The 26,520-nt window shown below is 50.7% G+C and overlaps 1 protein-coding gene across 2 annotated transcripts in view; it reads left to right on the top strand.

The window, feature by feature from the left end:
- Positions 1-26,520, top strand: part of SLC6A11 (solute carrier family 6 member 11) — a 121,899-nt gene that overhangs the window by 16,490 nt on the left and 78,889 nt on the right. For both annotated transcript variants that reach the window (XR_004485908.2, XM_004274837.3), the window contains exon 5: positions 7,407-7,539. Coding sequence is in view for 1 of the 2 variants with exons in the window: in XM_004274837.3 (XP_004274885.2) it covers positions 7,407-7,539 (133 nt within the window). In the remaining variant the exon portion in view is untranslated. The remainder of the gene's footprint in view (positions 1-7,406; positions 7,540-26,520) is intronic.

The raw sequence follows: 26,520 nt of genomic DNA, 5'->3' as shown, positions 1-26,520 counted from the left end.
TATTTGGCCTTTTACAGAAACTGTTTGTTGACCCCTGACCTAGGAGTGCCTGGTGCGTGTAGATGCTCACTGCACCTTCATGGGGAAGGAGGGACCCGTCCTCAGGGTACAGGTGGGGACCAAGGAAGCACTTGGTGAGGCTTTGTATTATTTGAGCTGGTGCTTGAAGGACAGGCAGAATTTTTAAGGCATGTGAGAATTTACAGGGACATCCTTGGCAGAGAGAACCATGGAATGAATCCTGGAAAGTGGAGGGGACTGGAGGGGACTTCCTGGCGACCTGGGAGGAGGATTTCTGCAGTGATAGAAGAAGTTGGCATGGGAGCTCCAGACCCCACAGACCAGCTTCGTTGCCTAGTTGTCTTCCCTGGGTGACACAATTTCGAGTCCATCTTCCCCAAGATGGGGCCATGGGTCCGAGCACTGTCTCTGAAGTGGGATAGATGTGGCTTCAGGTTCTGCCTCTGCGTTTCTGGGCATGTTGCTGCCCTAAGCTACAGTTTTCCCATCAGTAAAGTAGGAATCATGGTTGCACTGGCCTCAGTAAGCATGAAGGGAGTGCAGACTGTCACTGACCTTGTCATCACCTTTCTCCTCCCTGAGGGCAGGACTCACCTGCCTTCCTCATCACTGCAGGCCCTGCTCTTAGGGCCCTCAGCAACGCGCAGGTAGCATCCAGTCACTCTCCTGAGTGAATGCATGATGCAGAGGCCTAGGAGGGCCCTTGCCCTGAGTCCCCAGCTCAGTTTAGGGCCTTGACCGAGGGCTCTGCAGGAGCAGACCCCGTACACGGGGAGAGTTGGGGGCCTGCACTGGGCCGGGGAAGTGAGAGCAGGACCCCAAAGGTGGAGGGATTATGGAGGGGGCAGGGAAGGCGCATTTGTTTGGGTGATGGGCTGTCTTTGTTTGTTGCTTTGGGAGACCAGAAAGGAGGACTGAGCAAGGCTATTTATAGCGCAGTCCCTCAGTGCCAGCTTTTAGGGCGGCCTCTGCATCCCTGGCAGTGCTACCCTCCATGGCAGATTAAAGAAAGGTGATGCGTTTGCCGGCTCCATGCTGGACACTGAGATGAGGCCTCCCCGGTCGGCTTGGGACCCGTTCCCACAGCGCCCCTCCCAGGCCCTCTGCGGTGGTGGGAGAGAAGGGTCTACTCCATCTCTGCTTTCTCTGGTCAAACGACTCTCGGCTCTGGAAGCTAGTGTGTGGAAGGAAAGCGCCAGGTATGAGGCTGTTTCCTTCCCTCTGGACTCAGCCCCTCTGTGTATGTGAGACACAGAGAGGACAGTGAGGGTGTTGCAGGATCGGATTCCAGCCACTTCCCTCAGACTGCGGAGGACATAGCAGAAGCCTTGAGTGGGAGGCATCCTCTCTCTGGGGTCAGCTTGTGCTGAGACAGAAGGATGTGTGGCCATCAGAAGAACCTGGTTTCAGGTCCCAATCTGGGCCAGTTGCCTCACCATTCTGGGCCTCAGTTTCCCCACCTGTAGAATGGGTATAAAAATGCCCTCATGGTAGTTATGTTGGTGTGAGGACTGAATGCAGTGAGATGTGAGGGCTCTTGGGTGGCACCTGCCACAGTCCCCTCTGCTACCAGCTCCTTGTTCCTTACTCTGAGAGTCTCTTAATGAGGATAGTTTGCTTTTCAACTCACCTCTTGGATTCCCAATTCTTTCCCTCTTCTTCCTGTAGAAATGACGTCTCCACGCATGGATTCTTTCCCTGCTGCCCATCTCAGAGACTTCTACCTGCTTCTTTCCTCCCTCGCCCCCCATTCCCTTCTGCATTTGAAGCTTCCCCTCCCTCCTGGCTCTTTTCCATTAAGTATCCCAGTCATGCCAACCTGAAAATTAAAACAAGTGTAGGTAAGACAGCTCTGATGCCCTGTGGCCAAGAACTACTAGTTCGCATTCTCATCAGAGCAACTTCCCCAAAGAGCCGCCTCAACAGGTCTCACCTCCCCTCTGCTCCCTGCGTGCCGCTGTCTGAAGTCTGCCCCGCCAGGGCTGGGCAGCTCTCCTTGCTTCACCTGCCACTCTGGCCCCGAATCCTGCAGCGCTCTCCCTCTCACCAGGCCGCTTGGAGGCACTTGGCAGATGGGTTCCTTGCCCTCCTGGAACGCCCTCTCCCTCTGCCTCTGGGGATGCCACCTTCTTCAGGGATGCCTAACCCTTCTCTGCCTCCTCAAAGGGCTCCTCTCAGCCTCCATCTGCCCTGTAAGTGATGGGGTTCTGGGGGTTCTGTGGCCAGCACTCTCCCTCCCGTTTCTCCAGCTCTCCCCAGGCGGCCTCATGCTCTCCCAGGACACTTGATGGCCAAGGGCTCAGGTCTGAATCTCCTGCCTGCATGTCTATTGTGAGCTTTGTACCCAGACACCCAGCTGCCTCTGGGCCTTGCAGCCGGCTGGGTGTTCCACAAGCATCTCAAAATCACCTTATCTAAAAGATTGACTCTCCGGGGCTTCCCTGGTGGCGCAGTGGTTGAGAGTCCGCCTGCCGATGCAGGGGACGCGGGTTCGTGCCCCGGTCCAGGAGGATCCCCCATGCCACGGAGCGGCTGGGCCCGTGAGCCATGGCCACTGAGCCTGCACGTCCGGAGCCTGTGCTCCGCAACGGGAGAGGCCACAACAATGACAGGCCTGCGTACCGCAAAAAACAAAACAAAACAAAACAAAAAAAGATTGACCTTCCACCTCCTCCTCCTCTACACCGATTGACAATTCATTCCTGCTCAGCTAATGACCCCCATCCATGAAGGTACAAACCTGGCGTCCGTCTGGACCTCCAACTTCCCTGCTACCTGCCACCCCCAGGCAGCCACCTTGCACCCCTGCTGCTCCCCAGCCCATCTGTTCCCCTCCAGGGCCATTTCCCTACCTTAGTCCAGCCCTTCCCTCTTTATTGTCCAGATTAAGGCAAAAGTCTCCACACTGGGCACCTTGCTCCATTCCACCCTTACCCTCCAGTCTTTCCAGTGCAGCCAAAGAGAGCTTTCGGAAACATGCACCTGATGGAGTCTTCCTCTTTTTTAAGATTCTTCTCGGCTTCCATCACCCTCAGGATGAAGCCCCAGCTCCTCAGCAAGGCTCAGAGTCCAGCTCTTGCTCATCACTCCAGCCTCATCCTTTGCCCCCACTTCTTACCCCGCTTCCTGCTGCACATCGAGCCCTTGTTCCAGCCTCCTGGCTTTTGCCTTTGGTGGACTTTCTGCCCCAAATGCCTCGCTCTTCTTTGTTAACCCTCCAGGGCCTCCACAGCCCCGCTCCCACGTCCGGATACTGGCCAGATCTGCAGTGAGGTTCCTCTGCTTTTCCCTGTCCTGACCCTCTCCACACTCTGCTCTGTTCACTTGTCCATCTTCCCCCGTGGACCATGAGCTCTTGAAGGACCCCAAGTGTAGCACAGTACCTGACACACTGAAAACACCTTAATAAGTATCACTTGAATAAATTAATAAATGCGTGAAGGATGCGTGCTGTGTACTACTTTTGCCCAGCGCACGAAGTCACGTGAGGTAGCTTTGGGGGGGTGCATTCAACATGGCTTTAACTTGTAAAGGAAGGAAGGGCTTCCTTACAAACTGCCCCCCGAAGCTTCCCAAACACCTCTTAGTGTCATGGGGGAATCTAGGAGCTAGCACTGCAGCTGCAAGTCTGGGCCCTGGAGCCAGGATCCCTGGGTTCAGATCCCGCCCGTCACTTGCTCTCGGCATGACTTTGGGCAAGTTACCTAACCGCCTGGCACCTCGGTTTCCCCATCTTTGAAATGATGATAACAATTGCGTCTACCTCGAGGATTGTTGGGAGGGCGAGATGAGTTCCTGCTTGAAAACCTATGGAAAGGAGGTGACGTCCCTTCCCCAAGGTCACATAGCTTGTCAGGAGCAGAGCTGGCTTTTGAGCCTAGCCATCTCTGTGTGTGCCCAGGGCTGGAGAAGCAGAGGCATTACACCTCCAGGTACTGGGTGGAAATCTCCAGAAATAGTCTTATGGCCTGAAAAAAATGCTTCATGAAGAACCTGCTTTCATGCCTGGCTCGTAGTAGGTGCACAATATTACTCGGGTAAATGAATCCTTCCGAAGGGCCCCATCCAGTCTTCCACATTTCCCGCCCCCTGAACGGTGTCGGGAGGTCTGTTCCTGGGTCCTTTTTTGCCAGGGTGTTGGCAGCAAACTCTTCCTTATTCAGACCTTTCTTCTGTCCCAGCGCTTCACGGGGGAGGGTCATTAAGAAAGTTTTTTTCCCAGGAAGAGCTGTGCTTTCTCCAAGTCTCCAGAGTTGAGTGTCCCAGCTCCCATGCTCTCAAAGGCTGCCCTTGTAGATTTGAAAACAACCCCGCAGTCCTGCAGGCTGAGAACCTGGTCCCCGAGCCTCCTTTCTTTAGAAACTCAATGTCCCTTGCTAGTTAGAGTCAGTGCTGGTTAAACCTAAAGAAAATAGTTTGAGGATGTTTTCAAATAATGTCTGGTGGAACAAAAGAGCAATTCATCCTGCATAGCTTTTAGTAATCTGCTTCCCATTTTGGGAATTAGATTGTTCAATTAAGCGAGAGGGCGCCGAAGCCAGCTGCATGACTCAAAAGTTTGCAGCATCCAAACTGTGGAAGAGGGGGGCCTGCACCAGCTCTCTCCTGGCGGGTCTGCTCCCTTCTTTCTCCCTCTGTCCCTGTGCTGTTTGCAGTTTTCAGATTCTCTGTTCAGGAAACAACCTCACCAGCAAGAGGGCATGGGTGTGCATACAGCCCTGCTAGACCTGTCTCAGTGTTTCTTTAATGGAGATTTCGAGGCTGCAGTGACAGGCACAGAGAGTACCCTGGGCATTTCCGTCTGCCATAGCCGCTTTCTTTCCTGCTCTGGGTTGTCCTTTCCCATTCGCCACCTGATGGGTGTTTGGGAAGCTTCGGGGGGCAGTTTGTAAGGTGGTACTTATGCATCTGCGGTTGCGAGGCTCTAAGTCTGGAGACAGGGGAGTTTGTGAGCACCCTGAAGTTCCTGCAGAATTTGGGGAGTGAATGGGCACATCAGGGTATTTCTCTGGGGAGAAAGTACATCCCTTCAGTACCCTCTCAGAGGATCCCTAACTCCCTGTCCACGTCCTCTCAGAAACAAACAAACAAAACCCTTGGAGTCTGTACATCATTTCTCCAACACCAGGAAATTCTCCTTCTGCCGTGTTGCTCAAGCCTTGCTGTGCATGAGCAATCCTCCGGGAAACATAGGAAAAGGTAGCTTCCCGGGAACCATTTTGTAAGGATTCAGACTCAGTGGGTCCACAGGAATTTTTGTATTTTTGGCAAGCACCCCACAAGGGCCATGCTCTGGGTCCTGCTGCTCTGTTTTAATGATAGATACTCTTAAAGGTTTCATTTAATACAGCCTGTCGTTTTAAAACGAATTAAAGCCAAAGACTGCTAAGATATAAGAAGCAAATAAAGTAACCGTTATAGCTAAGCAGCTGTCTCCTTTGTTTCTCAGATAACTTGGACTTTTTTTTGTCCAACTTATCCTAGTACAGGGCAAGCCCCATACCATGCGTGCCTTTTTATCCTCAGTGTTAATATAGTGCCTGGTACCTAGTACATGCTCAATAAATGTATATTTAGTAGATGTCCCCCCTTCTGCCTATAGGTGTGAGGGCTGGCTTCCTTTCGAGTAAGTCCCCGGCTGCACACAGCCCAATTTTATTTGGGGGCCTGCCTGATTTCTCCGACAGGGGCTGGGGCTGGAGGGAGCCTGCAGACCAGCGCTAATTGGTGTCATTGAGTAATTAATGCAAAATCAGGCCCCGAGTGGATTCCCAGGGAGACAGACACTGAGGGAGGCTTTCATGCTTGGTGGGATGGGAGCTGCTTTCTCAAAGGACGTTCCCAGAGCGCCCAGGCGACTGGCGTGGCCCGGTGGGGGTGGCTTGGCAGCCGGCATGGGGTTCGTGGAGCGAGTGTGGAGGGGGTTTGTGTTGGTGCCATGGTTCTGCACAATATGGAGCGTGGCGAGTCTGACTTTAGAGAAACACAAACCCCAGGCTGGGTTGTAGGAGCCAGGCCTGTGTCAGCCCTGAAGGACTGGTGGGGTCTGAGGGAGGGCCATGGCTGATCACGTTGGCTCAGCGCAGCCAGGGTCCCCCTCTCCTGTGGCCTGGGCCCTCTGGGACACTCCTGCCCCTTGGCACACTATTCAAGGCTCCCGAGGATGCCTCCTCTGTTTATCTGTCCTGCTTTTCGCTTCTGGTCTCTGGGCTTCCTCGTTCCCCAAGTATCCCATGCTCCGTTTTCTGGCCTTTGCTTTTGCTAGTCCCTGGGCCTAAAACAATCTTTACCCCCTCCTTCTCCTGGCTAAACTCTATCATCCTTCAAAATCTGGCTCAAATATCATTTCTTCCAGAAAGCTTTCTCTGACACCTGTGGCAGTCAGGAGAGTTTGGGTTATGCTGCAGTAACAAAGATCTTACTTAGTAGCTTGAAGCAACAGAGTTGGGTTTCTTTTTGTTTTTGTGGCTTTTTTTTTTTTTTTGAATGAAAGGTTATTTAAGTTCTACAGTACTTTACAATTTTCAAAATTTTCACACCCATGATTTATATAATCCCATAATAACCCCTTAAAAAAAAAAAACCCTACCCCTGTCTTGCTCCTCCCCCCTTCCCTCTCCCCACTGGTAGCCACTAGTTTGTTCTCTGTATCTGGAAGCCGGCTTCTTTTTTGTTTTATTCACTAGTTGGTTGTATTTTTTAGATTCCACATAGAGTGATATCATCCAGCATTTGTCTTTCAGCAGAGATTGCTTCTTGCTTCTTGCATTTAAAAAAAGCCACCCCGCTCATGTGGGGTGGCAGGAGGGCTCATGTACTCACTTAGGAACTTGGGCTTCTAGAGGTCCACCTTGACACATGCTTCTGTTATGAGAGCCACACTAGGGCAAAGAGAACATGGCGGACCACACCGCCTGCCTCTGAACGCCTCCGTCTGAAGGGAAGTGTGTGCCGCTGGCCAAAGCAAGTCCTCTGGCCACCGTTGAGTTCAGCAGGGTTGTGTAATCTCCCCTGAGGGAGGGACCTGGGATGTTTATGGACCGTCCTGCCGTCTTCCAGCACCCCTGAGGTGGGCTAGGTACTTCTCGGTCTTCCCAAAGTCCCTGTGCTTCTTCCCATTGCAGCTCTTACCATACTGTTTCCATAAACCATCTGCTAACCCGCATCCTATCCCCCATGGAGCGAATCCATGAAGGCTGTGGCTGAGTCTTTCTCCTTTCTGAGGCTCCCACACCCGGCCCTGAGTTTGGCTCAGAGAAGACCCTTGGTGAATGGTGGGCGAATGAGTGGGCTGTCCTTGCCCCTCTGCAGCACTAGCTTTGCTTATGGTGGGGTCAGTGTGGGCTATCTCCAACCCCCGTGACTCTCTGCCCTCCCTTCTGCAGGCGCCGGGTCCTGGCCATCTCAGATGGGATCGAGCACATCGGGAACCTTCGCTGGGAGCTGGCCTTGTGTCTGCTGGCAGCCTGGACCATCTGTTACTTCTGCATCTGGAAGGGGACCAAGTCCACAGGAAAAGTAAGAGGTGGATCTTTAGCTAGCCGTGGGCAGGGGAGGGGCGAGTCGTCCTTGTACAAGCCACAGGGGACCCAGAGAATGCCAGGGGGCTCACGTGGCGAAGGCCAGCTCCTGAGTTGGAGGCTAGGAGGAGTGCTAGACAAGGAGTCCAGAGCTGCAATCCCAGTCCACCGCCTGTTTGCCACACACCTCGGGGTGTTCGGTTCTACCTTCTGAGCCTCAGTTTGCTCACCTGTGAAATAATAGAGCCTGGTCCTGTTTTCTAACTGGGTTGAGAGTCATATAAGGAAAGTAGAGTTAAGGTGCTTTGGAAAGCAGGAAATGCTGAACTACTACCATGGGGTTTTTGTAATGAAGACCTGCACTCCAGGCGTGTGCTAGGGCAGGTGGTGCTGGGTGCCTCTGCTACAGATCCCGAGTTCTCACCAGCCTCCATCTTGTAGCCTTGCTGTGCCGGCTGCAGCAGGTGGCCTCCAGGGCCAGTGCCTCACAGGGGAGGAGAAATGGGGGGAGACAGCCAGCTCTGCACTGCCCTGGCCTGGAAGGTACTGCGGCTCTTCCACTCACAGGCCACTGGCCTGAGCCTAAGGCCCAGGCTTACCAACCGCCGGGGAGGCTTAGAAGTGAGGGCAGCAAAGGGCCGTCTGACGAGTACAGCCATCTGTACCACAAGTCTCACTAGAGGTTATAAATGTGTAGCTCATGGCCAAGTCCAGCCCACTCATGTATCATATTAAAAAGAAAAGAGGTGGGGGAGAATTAGTTACCAACGTTCAGAAATCAGGAAGTTTCATGTGAAATATGTGAAAAAAGAAGTAGGACTCTGTTGTCCCTCGGAAAGTTGGAAGATTGGGCCATGCTGGGATTGATGACCTACCCAGTAGCTGTGGGCTGAGTGGGAAGATTGGGCCACGCTGGGCTTGCACGCCTACCCGGTAGCATTGGGCTGAGTTGGGCCGCAGCCACCTGCTTTTAGGGATACTAGGTTGACCCGTCCCCACCATTTCCATCACCCCTGGTCCTGTGGCTGGGCGTCAATGCTGTTAGTTTCCTCATTTGTGGAAAAGAGGAAAATCAGACTTTTTTTAAATGCCTGTGTCACCCTGACCGTGTCACTCCCCGCCTGCCTGCTTCTGGTAGGCAGTTGCTCATAAACTTTATTCTAAGTTATTGGCTGGGGCAGTGGGTGAAGACGAAACGTCCAAGGAAATAGGAACTTAATAACTCCGGGACGTTTTGCAAAAGATGGTCCCCTTGGCTCCCACAGGGGTAGGTGAGATGAAGAGGAAACTGCTAGAATGTGGGAGGCGGGCAGACCTGCAGGAGGGGCTTAGGAGAACACAGAAGAGATACCAACAAGCCCCGTGCTGTGGGCTATAAGGAGGCCAAGGATGGACTAGAAAGTCGTCAGAGCTGTGCCTCAGGGACCGGAGAGTAGAACAGAGACTCTCATGTCCCCTCAGTCGAGGTGATTTTGCTGATCTTTGCTTTCTCTGGTTTGTATCTTAAAGACAATAGGATTTTTTTTGTTTTTCCAAACATAAAATTCATTGCATTATCGACTACATGCATCCTGCCCCCATGCCCCCCTTGCTGCCTCTTCTGGCTAAAGAAGAGGAGAAAGACTGGAGGGGGTGAGAACCAGGGTCTGGAACCATGGTCCACATCTCAGGTCTCTCTCTCTCACTGGCTGAGACCTTGGGTGCATCATTTAACTTCTCTGAGCCTGTTTCCTCTTCTGCAAAACAGGGATTGGTGAGTGACCTCGTCTCAGGGATGGTTGTAGGAGTGAAATGCAAGGCTGCACATTTCGGCACTTAGCAGAATGGGGAACTGATCATATGTGCTGAGTAGACGGTGATTTAAAAACATCTTGTTATAAAACTTATTCATTCAAGAAGTAGTTTCTGAGAATCTGCTTAATACCTAGCATTATTCAGTGGGTATGTAAAGAAAAATAAAGCACAGCCTCTACCCTACCCAGGTGACATATGTGAACGTGCTTTGTGAACCATAGAAAAAAGGGAGGAGGTATCATGGGTGGTGCTCTTATTGCTCCTACTGTGATGACCACCTTTCCGCGAGTCCGTGCTGGGCCAGCGAGGGCTGCAGTGATGAGGTTTTGGTGCGGGTGCGCGCATGGGCTGTCCACGTGCATGTGTGGCTTTGGGCTCTCGGGCCTGGACCTGGGCCACGGCAGAATTTCATTCCACTCGGCCCTCAGGAGGAAGCTTGCCATTGGCTGCGACATTGAGCCTGTGTGTCAGAGAATCCTAAGGCAGGGACCGGGTATCAAGGAAGAACCGGTGAGCTATGTTCCGAGAGGTTTCAGAGAAGATTTAGGGAAGGCAAGGTGACGGTTATTAAGTACTTCAGATGCCCCTTCCATTCAGACCTTGAAACAACCCCATGAGACGCAGGGGCTAGCATTATCTCCATTTTACAGATGAGGAAACTGAGGCTTCGCGGGGTGACGTAACTTGCTCAAGGACACTCAGGTAGGGAGGGGAGGGCTGGGATTAACCCCAAGCCTCGGTGACCACATAGCCCGTGCCTCTGGGTGAGTGTGCCATCATTCCTGTCGTCTGTGACCTGAGGGCAATGACAGTTTCCTCGTGGATTGGTTATGAAGAGGCCGTTGACGAGACTGCCTAGAACATAGTGGGTGCTCCATGGTTGTTGGTTGCAGCTGGATCTAAATGGGGCTATTAAGGGAAATGCTGAAGTCGTATGAACAATTCAGTATTTTCCTCAAGACTGGGTTTCATGGGCTCTTCCCCATGTTTCATGCCCAAGACCAGGGTAAGTGTCCAGGATGAGATGTGGTTTGCTGGACCTGTGAGGTTCCTTAGAGATTATCTGGTCCATCTGCACCCGTATTTTATGCATGAGGAAACTGAGGCTCAGAGAGCAGAAGGGACTTGTCCACGGTCTCACAGTGAGTAAGTGTCAGGTTAGGACCTGGTCTGGTGGCCCAGCTCCCTGGCTGTTTATAAATGACAAGGTTCTGTAGGTCACAGCTGACAGTTTGGGGAGACCAGGAGAGCCCGGATCAGCATGTGGGCTCCTCAGGAGAGGGTCTGATGCTTTTGTTGCTGTTTATCATTCATCTCACCTTGAACATGAGCCCAGTGTCCAAAGGCTTTTCGATTTTGTACAAAAACAGTTAAAAATAAACACAGGGTCATCTGAGTCTTCCTGAGTGGGCAGAGGTTGCCCCTGCCGCCTGCCTGCGGGACCCTGGCCAGAGCCGCCCTCAGGAGTCAGTTGAAGGAAGCAGCGAGAACTCCATATTCCTGCTGTTGTCCAGGCCACGCCCGAGTTGGCTCTTCCTCTACATCCCAAGTTCCAGCGTGCTCTCCATACCTGGGCTGCACCAGAAATTTCTGAAATTTCATTAACTTGGAAAAAGTTCCTGGCCGCATCCTGTCTCCAAGGCAAAAACTATAACCCCAGCCTTAACTCAATTGAGAGCCCATCCCCTGCTCAGGAGTTCATGCAGACGCTGCAGGCTCAGCCTCTTGGCAGGTGGCTCTGTAAGTAGGGATTTCGGATCACATCACAAATAAGCAGATCACAGATGAAGCCGTGGCAAGGTGATAGGTGAAGGTGTAGCAGTGCTCTCTAGCGGCCCGAGGGGCGGTGTGTGGGCCCCGACGCTGTGTTGGCGTCATTGCTCCCACCAAGGACAATCGCTGTATGTGACCTTCACTCCATCTCCTCCTGCGCCTTCCTCAGTGCTTTTCATCCTTCTGACATCACAGAGGCCCGCATGCAGCATCTCCCAGAGTCAGGGCAAGCAACATCAACTCTCAGAAGAAGCTGCTCTGGCTGGAGAGAGAGTAGCTAGGTTCCAGCTTTGGTACATAGCGAGTGGCACATGGCTGTTGCTTAGTGAACATTTGAGGAACGGATGAATCCTGCCTGGGCAGGGCCTCCCTGCGAGGTGCTGGCACACACTGGGGAACAGTTAGACAGTCGGGTCCTATGAACGTGGGGCTTCTAATGGCGGAGAACTGGCTCTGGAATGTTAGAATATAGCTTGTCCGAGCTGGGAGGGTTTAAGTCCAAACCCTATTATATAAATAAGGAAGTGGAGGCCCAGAGAGGCCACAAGATTTGCCTAAGACCACCCTGCTTGGGAAGAGCAGAGCTGGGATCCAAATCCAGATCTGTCTGCCTTCCCTAGGCCTGGTACTCATCTGTTCTCATACCTCCAGCTGTGGGTTCACGTCCAGGTTCAAAGAGAACACATGGATCCGATTTCTGAGCGCGTGGCAGGGGCTTAGTAAGCCATTTATTTTCTTGCCCTGGTTTTAGCTCTACAAGGTTATTTTTCTTCTCTCTCTGGACAATATTGGAAATTCTCACAAGTCTGGATTAACAAAATAAATAAGAACGTTTCTCAATTGTATATCAAGTCCTGAGAAAATATAGGATTCTGAAACACTTGCTTTCTTCAGGAGGAAACGTCCAGGCTGTTTATAACTGGTCATCTTCTGGATGATAATCATTTTCAACTGATAATGGAAATCAAGTGGCTAAGACATGGAGACATCTTTGTGATTTTCTTGTGTCCTTGTTTTTTGTTTTTAAAGATTTTATTTTTTAGAGCAGATTTAGGTTCACAGCAAAATGAAGCAGAAAGTACAGGGATTTCTCATGCACTCCCTGCCCCCAACACTGTATAACCTCCCCCATTATCAATATCCCCCGCCAGAGTGGTACATTTGTTACAACTGATGAACCTACTTAAACACATCCTAATCTCCCAAAGTCCGTAATTTACATTAGGGTTCACTTTTGGTGCTGTACATTCTGTGGGTTTGGACAAATGTGTAATGGCATGGATCCACCATTATAGTATCATATAGAATAGTCCCATCGCCCTAAAAATCCTCTGTGCACTACCTGTTCATCTCCCCCCTTCCCCATCCCTGGCAACCACACACACACACAAAAAAAACCAGTCTTTTGCTGTCTCCATAGTTTAGACTTTTCCAGAATGCCATATCATTGGGATTATACTGTATGTAGCTTTTTTAGGTTGACTTCTTTCACTTAGTAATGTGCATTTACGTTTCCTCCATGTCTTTTCATGGCTTTATAGCTCATTTCTTTTTATCACTGAGTAATGTTCCACTGTCTGAACGTACCACAGTTTGTTGATCCATTCACCTATGGACAGACATCTTGGGTGCTTCCAAGTTGGACAATTAGGAGTAAAGCTGCTGTGAACAGTCACGTGCAAGCATTTGTACGGGCATATGTTTTCAACTCCTTTGTATTAATATGAAGGAGCGTGACTGCTGGTTCTTATGGTAAGAGCATGCTTAGTTTTGTATGAAACCATGAACTGCCTTCCAAATTGGCTGTACCATCTTGTATTCCCAACAGCAGTATGAGAGAATGCCTGTTATCTGCATCCTTGCCAGCATTTGGCATCGTTGGCGTTTTGGATGTGGGCCATCCTAATAGATATGTAGTGGTATCTCTTTATTGTCTTAATTTGCATTTCCCTGATGACAGGTGATATGAAGCATCTTTTCATATGCTTATTTACTGTCTGTATATCTCTTTGGTGGGGTGTCCGTTAAGGTCTTTGACCCATTTTGAAATCGGTTGTTTGTTTTCTTATTGTTGAGTTTTAAGAGCTCTTTGTGTATTTTGGATAACAGTCCTTTATCAGATGGGTCTTTTGAAAATATTTTCTCCTGGTCTGTGGCTTGTTTTCACATTTTTTTGGCATTGTCTTTTGCAGAACAGACGTTTTTAATTTAATGAAGTCCAGCCTATCAACTAGCTCTTTCATAGATTGTACTTTTGGTGTTGTATTTTATCTAAAAGTCTTTGCCATACCCAAAGTCATCTAGGTTTTCCCTTATGTTATCTTCTAGGAGTTTAATAGTTGTGCATTTAGATCTATGACCCGTTTTGAGTTAATTTTTGTGAAGGGTGTGAGGTGTGTGTCTCGATTCATTTTTGCATGTGGATGTCCATTTGTTGAAAAGACTGGCTTTGCTCTTTCCTTGTTTTTTTTTTTTTTATTTGCCCACCAAATCCATCTTGCCCATCGCCGCCACCAGGTCCTCCCTCTGGTCTCATAGGCCTCAAACCACTAACTTGTTTTGACAACTTCTCACCTAACCTCTCCAGTTGTTGACCAAGTCTACTTTGTAATCACCCTAGAAAGCATCCTGTCTTGTCCATTTTTATTGTCCGTCCATCCACTCAGCCACCCACCTAGACATTCAACAGTAGCTCCCCAGGACCTCCAGAGTGAAAATTGCTCTTAGAACTTCCCATTTGCACAAACATATTGCTGACATGCAGAATGACACAACTGAAATCCTTTATGTTCTATGAAACAATAATTTCAAATAAATTCGAGGTGCTCCTGTCTTTATTCTATGTTGTCATCCTACAGCATGGAAGCAACGTTAGGGAATGGTGATAGCCTAGTCCCCGCTATGCATATTCTTTGAAGACTGAAAAAAACGGTCCTTACTACGTGTCCTTCTCTTGTGGCTTTGCTAGGCCTTAGTCCGACCCGGGGATCGGTCAGCATTGGCCTTTGGCCAGATTTCACCTATGGCCTGCTTTTGTAAATAAAGTTTTATTGGAACACAGCCACATCCATATGTTTCTGCGTTGCCTTCAGCTGCTTTTGTGCTACTACAATGGCAGAGCTGAGTAGTTGCAACAGAGTTTGTGTGACCCACAAAGGCTAAAATATTCACTATCTGGCCCTTCACAGAAAAAGTTCATGGATCTCTCCTCTGTTAAACTAATTAATGCAAACTATTTGCCATGTAACAAGAAACTAACACCTAAACTGCTGTCACCCCAAACGTGGACCACTTCAGATGCTGAAAAGCTACAGTGATTGTTTGCAATGGAGAGCTTTTCTGAAGGAATCTTAAAATCTCACCCCAGCCTTTCCAGCTCCTAAATGTTCTGGTTCTTGTATCCAAATGCTCACTTGCTATGGATGTTACTCATTGATTCTTCTGTTCATTCATTAAATGTTTATCGCTCACCTACTGTGTGCCAGGTACCAGGCTGGGGGCTCTTTTCAGTGGTGAGCGAGTCAGACTGTGAAGCTGACTGTTGGTGGGGGAGATGGAGAACAAGCAGCTATAGAAACGCTGTGGGCGGAGGACGGGGGCCTTGAGGGGGAAGAATTAGGGCAGGAGACATTCTCACGGGGGGGCCAGGAAAGCCTCCCTGAGAGAGGCCCCCATCTGTGATGGGAAGGATGTGAAGGGATTGGCCTGGTGAGCAGCGCAGATGAAATTCTCAAGTGGGAAGGACTCGGTGAATTTGAGAGGCAAAGTAAAGGTGGAGGCCAGATGGAGTCGATGTTAGCACGTGATGGGGCAGGGGGCAGACTAACAGCCATGGTGAAGGGTCGGGGATTTTATTCTAAGGGCTGTGGAGAGCCGCTGAAAATTTTTAAGCAGGGGTAGCACGATCTGACTTTCATCCTGAAAAGCTGGCTCTGGCTACTCGTGGACAATGGACGGGTGGGAGCGGAGAGGCTGGGGAGCTCTAGTAGCGGGTGACCAGGGGGAAGGTGCAGCGGGATGGAGAGAAGTGTCCAATCAGAGACACCTTTTGGTGTGGCGTCCTCCTTCTGCGGGACCCGATGCTGCACAGGATCCTAAGACCTTTCTCTCTCTTTTGAGTTTTGAATGGGGCGGCTTGCCCAGCTCTTGCCTAGATGCTCTGCCCTCTGCAGGCAGCCCTCCCTGCCCACCAGCTAGTCAGGTGCCCCCTCATGCCACCCGCACTCCCTGCCCAGCTGGCCGCTGTTCTTTGCTCTGTCCCCCTGGCGGTTCCTTCTTCTGTCCTCCTCTCAGAGGATGATTTATGGATTTTTCCCCCTCGTTTCCTGGTCTCCAGGAGCAGTGGTTGGGAGGGGAGGGTGCTACAAAAATAGTTCTGGCCTCTTCCCTGCCTCCTCCTAGTGCCACTTTAAAGGAAGCTGCAGGATTAGCTGGGGTTTTAAGCAGAATCCTGCCTGTTCACTGCTTTAGGCCACTGTTTTTATTCTTTTCAGAGCTCCAGGACACCAAGGCAGGAAAGAAGAAAACACACACAGACACACTCACACAGAAACAGCTGCAAATAGCCTTGAATTGATTTATTTTTTTCTTTTCCTTCCTTCATTCACAAACAAGTAGAGGAGTTGGAGGTAGTACAAGGACTCTTTCTTTTATTAAAGTGTAGTTGACTTACAATATTAGTTTCAGGTGTACAACATAGCGATTCAATGTTTTTATAGATTATACTCCATATAAAGTTATTGGGAAATATTGGCTATATTCCCTGTGCTGTACTTACATCATCCTTGTAACTCATTTATTTTATACCTAGTAGTTTGTACCTCTTACTCCCCTTCACCTGTCTTCCCGCTGATAACCACAGCCTGTTCCTGTTACATTTGTGCAAGGGCCCTTAAACAGCCCGCGTTCTCTGCATGATGGTGATGGTAAAGCAGATGTTTCAGTGGCACTTTGATCCAGGCCCTGTTCTAAGGCGCTTGCTACATTAGCCCACTGAGCCATTAAGACAACCCTATGAGAAAGGTACGATTGCTATCCCCATTTTACAGATGGGAAGACAAAGGCTCACGGGCTTAAGCTGCTTGCCCTAAGATCGTGAGGGATCACACCCCTTCGGGAGCAGGGAGGAGCAGGGCGGGGCCTCTTGGCCGGTGAGGGTGCCTGCTGCCTCCAGCTTATCCCAGACCTGCCAGACGGAGATGCAGCCTGGAGGGGCCATCCGTGGCTCCTCCCTCGAGTGTGTGCCTTTTTCTCCCTCCCTCCCACTACCACCAAGGGGGTTTGGAGCTGCCAGCAGGGAAACCCTCAGGAGCCCCCCACAGAACATTTATGCTTCAGGAGTGCCCCATAAAGTGGCTGATGGATTCAATGAGGCATAAAGCAGGAGTAAAGGGGGCAGGGGGGAATGAAAGGGAAAGATGTGTGAAAGGGGAGAGAACAGGCCCAGGAAAGGAACTGGGCAGTGCTGTCTCTCGGCCCTCAAGTGGCCTTTGTTGCAGCCTGAAGCAAGCGGGGACGGCGTTGGTGGTGGGGCTCTTCCAGCGCCCGGCTGCTGTCTGCATTCAGAGAGGAAACTAGAGCGTTCATGAGATGCATGCAGAGAGCCCCGCAAGGAGATCCCCTGCCTTCCGCCCCCAGAGCCCGAGGACACCCCAAGCCACTGCTGAGGGGCCTTTGTGCGATGTTGGGAGCACTTCTCACACAACTGGTCCGGGGAGAGCCGTAGATTGTAACATTAAGTCAAAAGAGTTTAGCGTCTTGATTCAGCCCTTTCTTTGGCCTTGAATGACGGCGCTTCACCTTTAGCGGGAACCCTGGCAGCGAGGAGGGTTGGAAAGGAGGGAAGCTTTGCGACTCAGTAATACCGTCTTTATTAAAGCACAAAGGCCCCCCAAAGTCTGAGTGGTTTCTGGGTGGGAGGGGTCCCGCGGGGCTGGCCGCCTCCTGAGAAAGCCCTCGGAGTACAGAGGGGGGCCCAAGGGGAGTGGGCGCTGTTAACCCTTCTGGAGCGCCCCGGGGAGCCCGGCCCTGCCCGCAGCCCATCCACGTGCGGCCGTCTCCCTGGGAAACGAGCCACCCTCCCGCATGGCAGCGTCAAGGAGTCAAGTCGGCTTTGCACTCCATGTGAGACCAAGCGAGGTGTCATGGGCTGAACCAGAAACGGGCAGAAGTGTTTATGTTGAGCCTCCTGAATATTAGCACCAGGCTGAGCACTGCAAGGGGGAGTTTAAAAGAATGGCTAGCTGTGTACCCTGCCCTCCAGAATTGGGCAGAGAAGCTGAAGACAGAGCTAGTGATGAAGGATGGAATGAGCCGACGTTTGGTGTCAAGAGTCCTGCCCCACAACCCGCCAGCGGCATGAGTTAGTGCGGCCACCATTGCCCTCCCTGGCTGTCTGTGTTACTCCATTTCCCTGGGCCTCCGTTTCCCCTTCTTTCAAGGGTAGCGTGACAGGTGCAGTGACAGGTGGGGGGGCTGCGCTGGTGTCACTAGGGAGAGAACTTTTGAGTCCTGGCAGCCAGAGCATGCCGGGGGTGGGGTGGGAGGGGTCAGCATGTCCAGGAGGCTCCGGGCAGGTGACGGGTGGGCTGGCTCTGACAGATGTGGTGGGAACAGTGACAGGCAAAGGCCCAAAGAGACATCTGGGGGAGCAGTGAGGGATGGCGTGAGCCTGTGCAGAATGCAGGCCGGGGGCTAAGCAGGGGACTGGCGTGTTGTGGAGGCGTCCGTCACTCCACTGCGCTTGTCTCCCACCAGGGTGTCTGCAGATCCCCTCTGCTCCCCACCCCTGTGGCCATCTTTGTCGGTCAGCATTCAACCAGAGCAGCAGAGCCAGGAGATACGTATTCAGAGATTCCGTTGAGGAATTGGTGGTGGTGAGGGCTGCCTGGGCAAGTCTGGCGTCCAGAGGGTGGGCTGTAGCTCTCTGCAGGAAACGATGCCCACAGGTGGGCGTTCTCCATTAGGGAAACCTTGGTTCTGCTCTTAAGGCCTTTGAACCGATTGGATCAGCCTACCCAGATCATCTAGAACAATCTCCCTTACTTAAAGTCAACTGATTATGGACTTCAATCACATCTATAAAGCACCTTCACAGCAACACCCAGATTAGTGTTTGCTTGCATAACTGGGACTGTAGCCTAGCCACCTAGCAGAGCCTTCCCAGCACCTTCATCCACGTGCCCCCCACCTCACCCCTGGATGTTGGCACAGCAGGCCACCCAGACCCAGGCCGCGTGTTGACCACTGCCAGACTCTGCTTTCTTAACCGTGGCTTTCGTTATGCACCTGTTCCCTCAGAACTCCACCATAGCTTCCCAGCATCTATAGCACCTACTCTGAGTCTTAAAAATTGCCCAAAGAATATGTAACAATAGCTATTTCAAAGTGAACAATGGTCCCCCCCAAATCACTTCCCTGTTGCCCTCCAATCCTTATACACATTTCGTATAACCATAGCTTGTACCTCATTTAATCATAACATGATAGAATTGAATGTTTTGCCTTTTTCATCACAGAGCCTTCCTGCTGCCCCCATTTTGCCAAAAGACGATTTTTAAATTCCATTGAATAAATCTTTCATGACATCGTAAACTCTTCCATGACTTACTGGCCTCAAGATACTTACAGTTTTTCCAGTCACTGAAAATGCTAATGGGAGTGCTTGATTCACGTGGCTTTCCTTCCCTATGGGAGATCATTCACGTGGCTTTCCTTCCCTATGGGAGATCATTTTGCTAGGAAGGCGACAGGGTGTGAAACCTCTGCCAGAATCAGTCTTATCTGCCCCAAGAATCTTTGTCTACTTTCCCTTCCCACCCCCTGCTTCCAGCCGGGCTGGGCCCCCCAGCATCTCTCTCCTCATGCCCAGATGCTCATGGTTGAAGGCCCAGCTCAAGTCCGGTCCTGGCATTTGGGAAATGTTAGGATTGGATGAAAGAGGTAAGTCTCCTTCACCCCAAACACCTGTTCCCTCAGACCCGCCTCCCTGTCCCCACTTTCCACCAGCGCTCCCTTCTCCATGTTCACTTGACAGATGAGCAGGGTGACCGGGGCACTTTGCCCCCTTCCAGCTCTTGCTTTCTCTTCTCCTCCGGGAAGCCTTCAGGGCCCCTCCCACCCTCATCCTTCGCGGCTTTCTCTTCACTCCCCTGATGGCTCTCGTCTCGGCAGCATCCAGCTGCCCTGAGTTTGCCTCTCGTCGTCTCGTGACTGCTGGGCTTGTGGGCCCAGAGTGATTTCCTACCCTGTAGGGCAAATATTTATTAAACATGTCCTGTGTACCGTGTCCTGTGCCCAGGACCACAGATATCAACTCTAAACAAGTTTAAAGGCTAGAGTTTAGAAGACAGGTAAACAGGCAGTTACAAAATATCACTGTGCTGGGGATAAATGCAGGAAGCAGTGGGATCCATGCTGGCTGGGGAGGTACGGGTGGTTATTAATTACCCAAAGGCAGAGGAGAAAGGAGATTCCAGGTAAAAGGAACCACGTACAAAGGCCAAAAAGCTAGCTTACATCCTGTTTCCTCCCTCCTCCCTTTTTCCTTCCCTCTTTCTTCCTCTTTGTGTATGCTGACAGAGCACCCCTGGCTTGTCGGGGGCCCTTGTGCATTTCTCTGTCCCCGGGGTAGCCCACGTGGTAGGTGCTGGGAACTATCGCGTGTTGATTCAATCAGCCAACAAGTGTGTGATGCCTGTCACATGCTAGGACCTGTTTGATTGATTGAGGTGAAAGTTCTAAAGCATTTCCTGGCAGTCACACGACCAAGCTCTCTTCCCCGCCCTGCCCGCCCCCTGCCCTCCTGTGGCTAAAGAAACAGCAGAGGGAAAACCGTTCTCGGGGGAGAGAAGTGGAAAAGGAGGCAGGGTGGATGGCAGCTGCGTGTGACCTGTGTGCAGCTGTAGGTGCGAGACCCTCTCTGGGGATGATGAGCAAATGGAGGGTGACTGCAGGTCGAGGGGGTGCAGGGAGATGAGCAGGGGGCACAGAAGCTAAGGGGTCAGGCTGCCCAGGTTCAAAGCTCGGGTCCTCCCCCCAAGCTAAGGAAATGCCTTTTACAGAGCACCTACTGTATGCCTGACATTGGGCTCGGCACTCTCTGTTCATTGTCTAATTTAACTTTACAGAAGACGGTCAGGTGAGGGTCAGCACGCCCACTTTATAAATTAAGTCCCGGAGGCGTAGGTGATGGGCATGGGTCACATGGCTAGCAGAGGCAGGATTCGAACCCAGGTCCGCCAAGGTGGAAGCCGATCCCCAACCACTGTTCTTCCCACTGGTGAATGCAGAGCCCTCAGTAAGTGAACCTTCAGCCGCCCCCCGGCCCGAGTGCTCACTACGGGCCCACCGGTGGTGGGAGGGTGGGAGAGAGCAGAGCCCGGCGGACAGGAGTTTGCATCACAGCTCTGCCTCCAGCATGACCCTGGGGGTGGGCCTTTCTTTGCCTCTGAGCTGTTTCCTCAGCCTTCACTGGGGGCAGTCAGAGGACCCATCTCGTTGGGTTGCTGTGAAGCTTAAGTGAGGTGCTGCCTTTAAATTATCTGCTTATCACACAGTAAACACACAAATCGCTATTGTTTTTATTTTATGCCTTGTAATTTCTATAAACCCATTCTCCAGCTTAAAAGAGTTTTCAGTCTAGTGGGGCAGTAAGATTGGATTCACTCACTTGAAGATAATTAACAGCATTTTGTAGTATAGATGAACTGTCAAATGATGGCTTGGTCAGTGCTGGTACAGAGTTTGGATAAAGAAGTTGCTGTGGCCCAGAGCTGTCTGGAAAGTGCCCCTGGGAGAGGTGGGACGTGAGCTTCACGCTGAAGGATGGCTATGTGCAGGAGGAGGGGTAAGGAAAGGGACCATCAAGCATGGCTGTGGAAGTTGGAAGCGATAGGCTGGGCCAGACTCCAGGGTCGGGCTAGACTAGGTCCCGTGGGCAGGTGGGCAACGGGGAGCCATTGAGAGTTCTTGAGCAAGGATGTATTTGAGGAGAGTGGAGGGGTCCCCGACACGCCTCACATTGCACTCTGTGCTGGGCAGCAGCTGCCTGCCTTCCTGTTTGACAGCCGCCCGTGGGTAATAAACGAGAGCCCCCCAGTGAGACCATTGGAGCAGGTGGTAACTCACTCTGCAGAAGCCAGACACTGCTGTGGCCCTGAATCACAAGTATGTTGTGTAACAGTTATGACTGGCCCGGTGCTCTGACGGTTATCGTATTGACACCAGGAAACAGGTGCTGCCTCTGTGCCAGCACTGGCACCACAGCCTTTACGAGCCCCGTTTATAGACCCAGCACCCCTGTTGATGGTGAGGATTGTAACACTGCCTTTGCCACCTAGAAATGCAAGTCATAAATAATCTACCAGCACAGATAAGTCTGCGAAAATCTATATAATATCCCAGCTGTATTTTAAAGGAAAAGCAGAAAGGAAGCAACTTATAATAAAACAACATGTGTTTCAACATGTAAAGGCTCAGACACAAACATCATCTAGTCGACGGGTACCAGCACCACCCTGGAGTGATTGCATTTGGCTGCGAGATGGGAGAGCCACATGTTGTCTGTACTTTTCCTCTACGTTTTACATCTTGAAATAAGAGCTAGCACCTACATTATTATAGAATCTCCGTGAATACCGTGGCTACAAACATGGACTCATAGAAGGGAGTGGCACTGGCTACTCAGGTTCCACTGGTGGCATCGCCGGTAGTGACGTGATCTTCTTAAATGATGGATAACATTTGGTAAAGCACTGAATAAAAGATAGTACCATCCACCTTCAATTTATATGGTAATTGCATTTCTGGAAAATTCAGTTTATATTAAAATGAAGTGAAATATACTTTGAGGTTATATGTAAAGCAGAATCAGATTCTAGGCTTAATAATTATAAGCAGCCCACACCCATGAGTGTGTGGTGGCACGTTTAGAAATCATGAAAAACAGGGCAGTATTGTTGTGCGGGACTGTCCCTGTGCGTGCAGGATTGCCAGCTTTCCTAGGCCTGAGTCATTAAATGCTGACCCTCAGTCTTTGTGGTCACCTAAAATAGCCCTATGTGTCTCCAGGTTGCCCTTTAGGTGACAATACTGCTTTTGCAGCAACTGCCAACTTATCTTAAATTGTTTAACCTGTGCAACAACCCTTTGAAGTAGATGTTTTCATTCCCATTTTCTGGATTTGCACACTGAGGCTTGGAGAGGTGCCGTAACCTGCTCAAGGCCCCAGAGCTGGGACCAGAACGCTCTCTGTTTTTCTGCCTCAGGAGAGCATTTAGTACTGCATTAGTGTTTTATGGAACCCTGTGCCTTAAGGTTACTTCGACATGCATTTATTAAACACCTCCTGGATTACAGGCACCCTGGTAAGTCCTGGAGACACAGAGGCAAATACCTAAGATGTGGTCCCTGTGCAAAGTGTGGGCTGGTACAGAGAGAGGGTGGAGTGGGGGGTCATGGCTCAGGAAGGGAACAGAAAGAAGTTCAGGGTGGCCAGTGCACGGTCCTTGACAGGGAACGGAGGGAGACGGGTTGGAGTGGCAGGCAGGGGTGGCTTAGGAAGGCACCTAGCGAGATGAAAGTGGTGGAGAGCCACCAAGGGCTTAAAGCAGAGGGGTGTCGTGACCGGGCTTTCTTTAGAGAAAGGCCACCATGCTTGTGGCATGGGGAATGGGTACATGGGACCTGAGGCTGCATTCCACATAGTAGTCGTTCGGTAGGAGGTGGTGGCAGCTTTCGGAGAGAAGAGGACGGTTTGAGAAGTACACAAGGGTGAGCATCCGCCCTCGGTGACTGAACGCAGAGGGTGTCGGGGGCAGAGAAGTCCAGGCAGCTTCCTGGCTTGAGTGCCCGTGCTTGGTGGAGCTGTTGAGTGAGATGGGGTGGTGTCAGGGGAGGGAGAAGTTGGGCCGGAACTGAGGGAGATATGCCTCTCTTTGGGGACCCGTTACGTTTGCAGTGCCTCTGAGACTGCACGTGGAGATGTCCGGGTGGTGGACGGGAAGCCTGGAGCTCGGACAGAGGGATGTGGAGTAGAGTCATCAGTTTGTGTGTTAGGATTTCTTTACCTGGTGCCCAGGGATGCTGCAGGGGGGCCCCTGAAACCCCTCGGAATTGTATAAAAATGATGGGATCAGGGGACTTCCCTGGCAGTCCAGTGGTTAAGACTTCGCCTTCCAATGCAGGGGGTATGGGTTCGATCCCTGGTTGGGGAGCTAAGATCCCACGTGTCTCACGGCCAAAAAACCAAAACATAAAAAAACAGAAGCAATATTGTAACAAATTCAATAAAGACTTTAAAATTGGTCCACATCAAAAAAAAATCTTAAAAAAATGATGGGATCATGTGAATAAGTACATTTTTCTAGGGTATGAGTCCATAGCTATCATCTGATTTTCAAAAGGACCTGTGTCCCCCAAAAGATGAGAAACCTCTGACATGCCATATTTTACCTGTTCTAAGTTACACTGTTATTTTATATGCCAGAAGGTACATAATAGGTCCAGTGAAGAAGGATGTACGTCAGAAGCAGAAATACTGCTAGTTAATCTGCTCTACATTACGTTAACGTTGGTTATTCCTTTGTGACACGTGAAATAACCACACCGGACTCTTGTTGCTTTGAAGATTATTTCTCTCTCCCAAAGGAACCGGCAGGTTCTCCTGTCTGCAGGTGTATTGTTTGAGGTACAACAGCGATCAGTTTGCATGTACTGCAGTAACAGCATAACCCAGCTTCGTCTACTGGTGCGTATCTTCTCAGATCCATAAAGTACTTGGTTGTTTCTTTGCAAGAAAATACAGGATCGTGATCATTTCTCTAATGATTTATATTTGCTTTACAGTATCAACTTGAACCCTCTGTCTGTGAAACACAGTGTAATCTTTTAAAAAGACGTTCTAAACATCAAACAGCAATTGATTTAAATTAAATTGATTTAAAAATATTTTAACCGACAGAGCCCGTAACTCAGCCAAAGTGATGATGAAAGGATCAGCTCTGAGCCAGGTCCCTTACACTCAGAGAGTGCTAACTACATGCCACCTGGGGGACATCCTGATTTCAGAGACAACAAGATAAATAGTGCTAAAAGAACGCATTTTAGAGTTGATGGCATTAAAGCTCTGGGAACGGGTGGGATACCCAGGGAGAGAATTCAAGAGAAGGACCGAGGCGTAAAGATATGGGACTTGGGGAGATGAGCGGTGGAGGAAGCCGAGTTCTCTGGGAAGTAGAGAAAGGCTGGTTGCGGGGGTGGGGGGGGACCTGGAAGAGAGTAGGAGAGGGAGGGCCCCCTGCAGCTGGCCACGCCTGGGGAGGGCAGCATCGGGGCTGCAGGGCAGTGGATCCCGACTGTGCGTCTCTCCCTTTCAAAGGCTTTATTCGTTTGAGTTCAGAAGTTGAACTCAAAGAGGACACAGTGAGGTTGTCGTGTAGGTGACACTATTATCCAAGAAAGAGACACAGAAGGAGGAACAGATTGGGGGAGAAAGTAACAATTTTTGTTTTGAGCATGCGGTTGTAGGTAGGAAATCCAGGTGGATGTACACAAAAGGGTGTTGAAAGTATGGGTCTTAAACTCAAGAGATACCACTGGGCTGGTGAGAGACATTGAGGATCATGAGCACATCAGTGGCCCCAAGAACCGCAGGAGTAGGTAAGAAAAGCCACGGGAGTGTGTAGAGAAAGAACAGATGTGGGAGGAGGCCGGACTTCCGGGAAACCGCTTAGAAATCTGCAGACCCAGCAAGCAGCCACCATGACAGCCAGAGGGCAGGGCTCGCTCCTGATCTACCTTCGCATCCTCTATGCCTACTGTAGTAACTGGCACATAACAGATGCTAATCAGAGTTGGCTGACTGGTTGATTCATTGATGGAAAGAATGTGTGAAAAAATGAACTGGTAAAAGACTAAAACATGAGGAAAGGAAGCAGGAATGCAGAAGCATCTAATGGGGGAAAGTTTTTAAGCTGGGAACTGGGAGAAAGACGTGTCCGTTAATGAGGTGCCCTGGTGTCCTTGGGGAGCGGCCCTTGAGTGGCGAGTTGGGAAACAAGACAGATGGCCATCACCTGAGGCAAGAACAGGAGGCAAGCATGGATTCTTCTTTCAACCAATGAAGCTGTTTTGGAAGGAGCGTGTTGCAGCTAGCGCAGGTGGTCTGGGAAGGACCCTTGTTGCTCAGGACGCCTGAGAAAGGGCCCAGGAGAGCCCCCCAGTCGTTGCCCTGTGGGATGGATGAGAAGCCGTCTGTCTTAGGGAACAGGTGACGCTTACAGGATCCAGGCAGCATCTTGCCCTTTCTGGCTGCAGACACAGCCCCTGAGCATGGACGCTCTCCTCTCCCCTCCATCACTAAGAGTGTGTTGAAGACTAAAGTAAGAGGACATGGAGTGGTGTTTCTTGTTCGATAACCTCCCTGCACCAGTAAACCCTTGCCCGGGATTTAGGGGTGTGCTTTCATGGTGCCCTTGGTTGCCATGGCGACAGCAGCCTTCTAGTCCAAGAGAGATGGATGGTGTTTAAATCTCTATAAGCCAAGGTACCAGTGTCTTTTCCAGGCCGTAAATAATAGCTCCTAATGCTGGTGGAAGCTTGGCTGGGCACTGCACGGAATATTTATGTTCTTGGGCTATTCGGGGGATTCGTTTTCATTTTTGTGGTCTTTGTGGTGGAGATGTGTAAATATCAATAGCATCGACTCGCTCGCTCATCTTAATTCACCATGAAATAGGCTTAAACACCAGACTCCCCCTTCCAGTGATTTTTTTTCTTTTTAGGTATCCTGTGGACAAGGACTTGAATTGGGCTCCGCAATCTTTGTGCATGTGGTTGTTCTTTAAGTCTCTTGTGCCCTGCGGACATGGCTTCCCTGCCACCGTGCAGATCTTGTTTCTTTCCTAGAGGTGAGGTTCCTAGGCTGAAGCGCCCTGTGTGCCGACCCTTCTTGTTCTAAAGAATGTATTCACACAGCATGTTCTAGATCAGGACTCCTTGGGAGCAACAGGACAGCCTGTTCCCCTTCAAAGCCCAGCTCCAGGAGGACCTCTCTGGCGACACATTGCCACCTGAGCTGCCTCTGTGTCCCTGAGCTCCCACTGCTGCTGTCCCCCCAGTGGTCCTTCGTCATGACTGTCACCGTCTGGGTCTGGCTCATTCATCAGCATGATGTCGAAGACCAGCACAGGACCTGGCACCCAGTGGGCTTAATAAATGGCTGGTGAATCGAATTGGACAGAATGTCCTTTACTTTCAGATGGAGAGGCTCGAGCGAGAGCAGACTGTTTGCACTGAAAGCCCGTTGTAGACACATGGGTTGATGTCCTGTTTTGTCCCATTCATTCTCACTGGGTAATTGGGGTCAGAATGGGCTCATTCACCAAGTGTTTACAGCTTTCATAGGCCTCAA

Source organism: Orcinus orca, chromosome 10 (genome assembly GCF_937001465.1).
Source record: "Orcinus orca chromosome 10, mOrcOrc1.1, whole genome shotgun sequence".
Lineage (NCBI taxonomy): Eukaryota > Metazoa > Chordata > Mammalia > Artiodactyla > Delphinidae > Orcinus > Orcinus orca.
The sequence above is the reverse complement of the archived record's forward strand: the minus strand, read 5'-3'. Positions and strand labels throughout refer to the sequence as shown.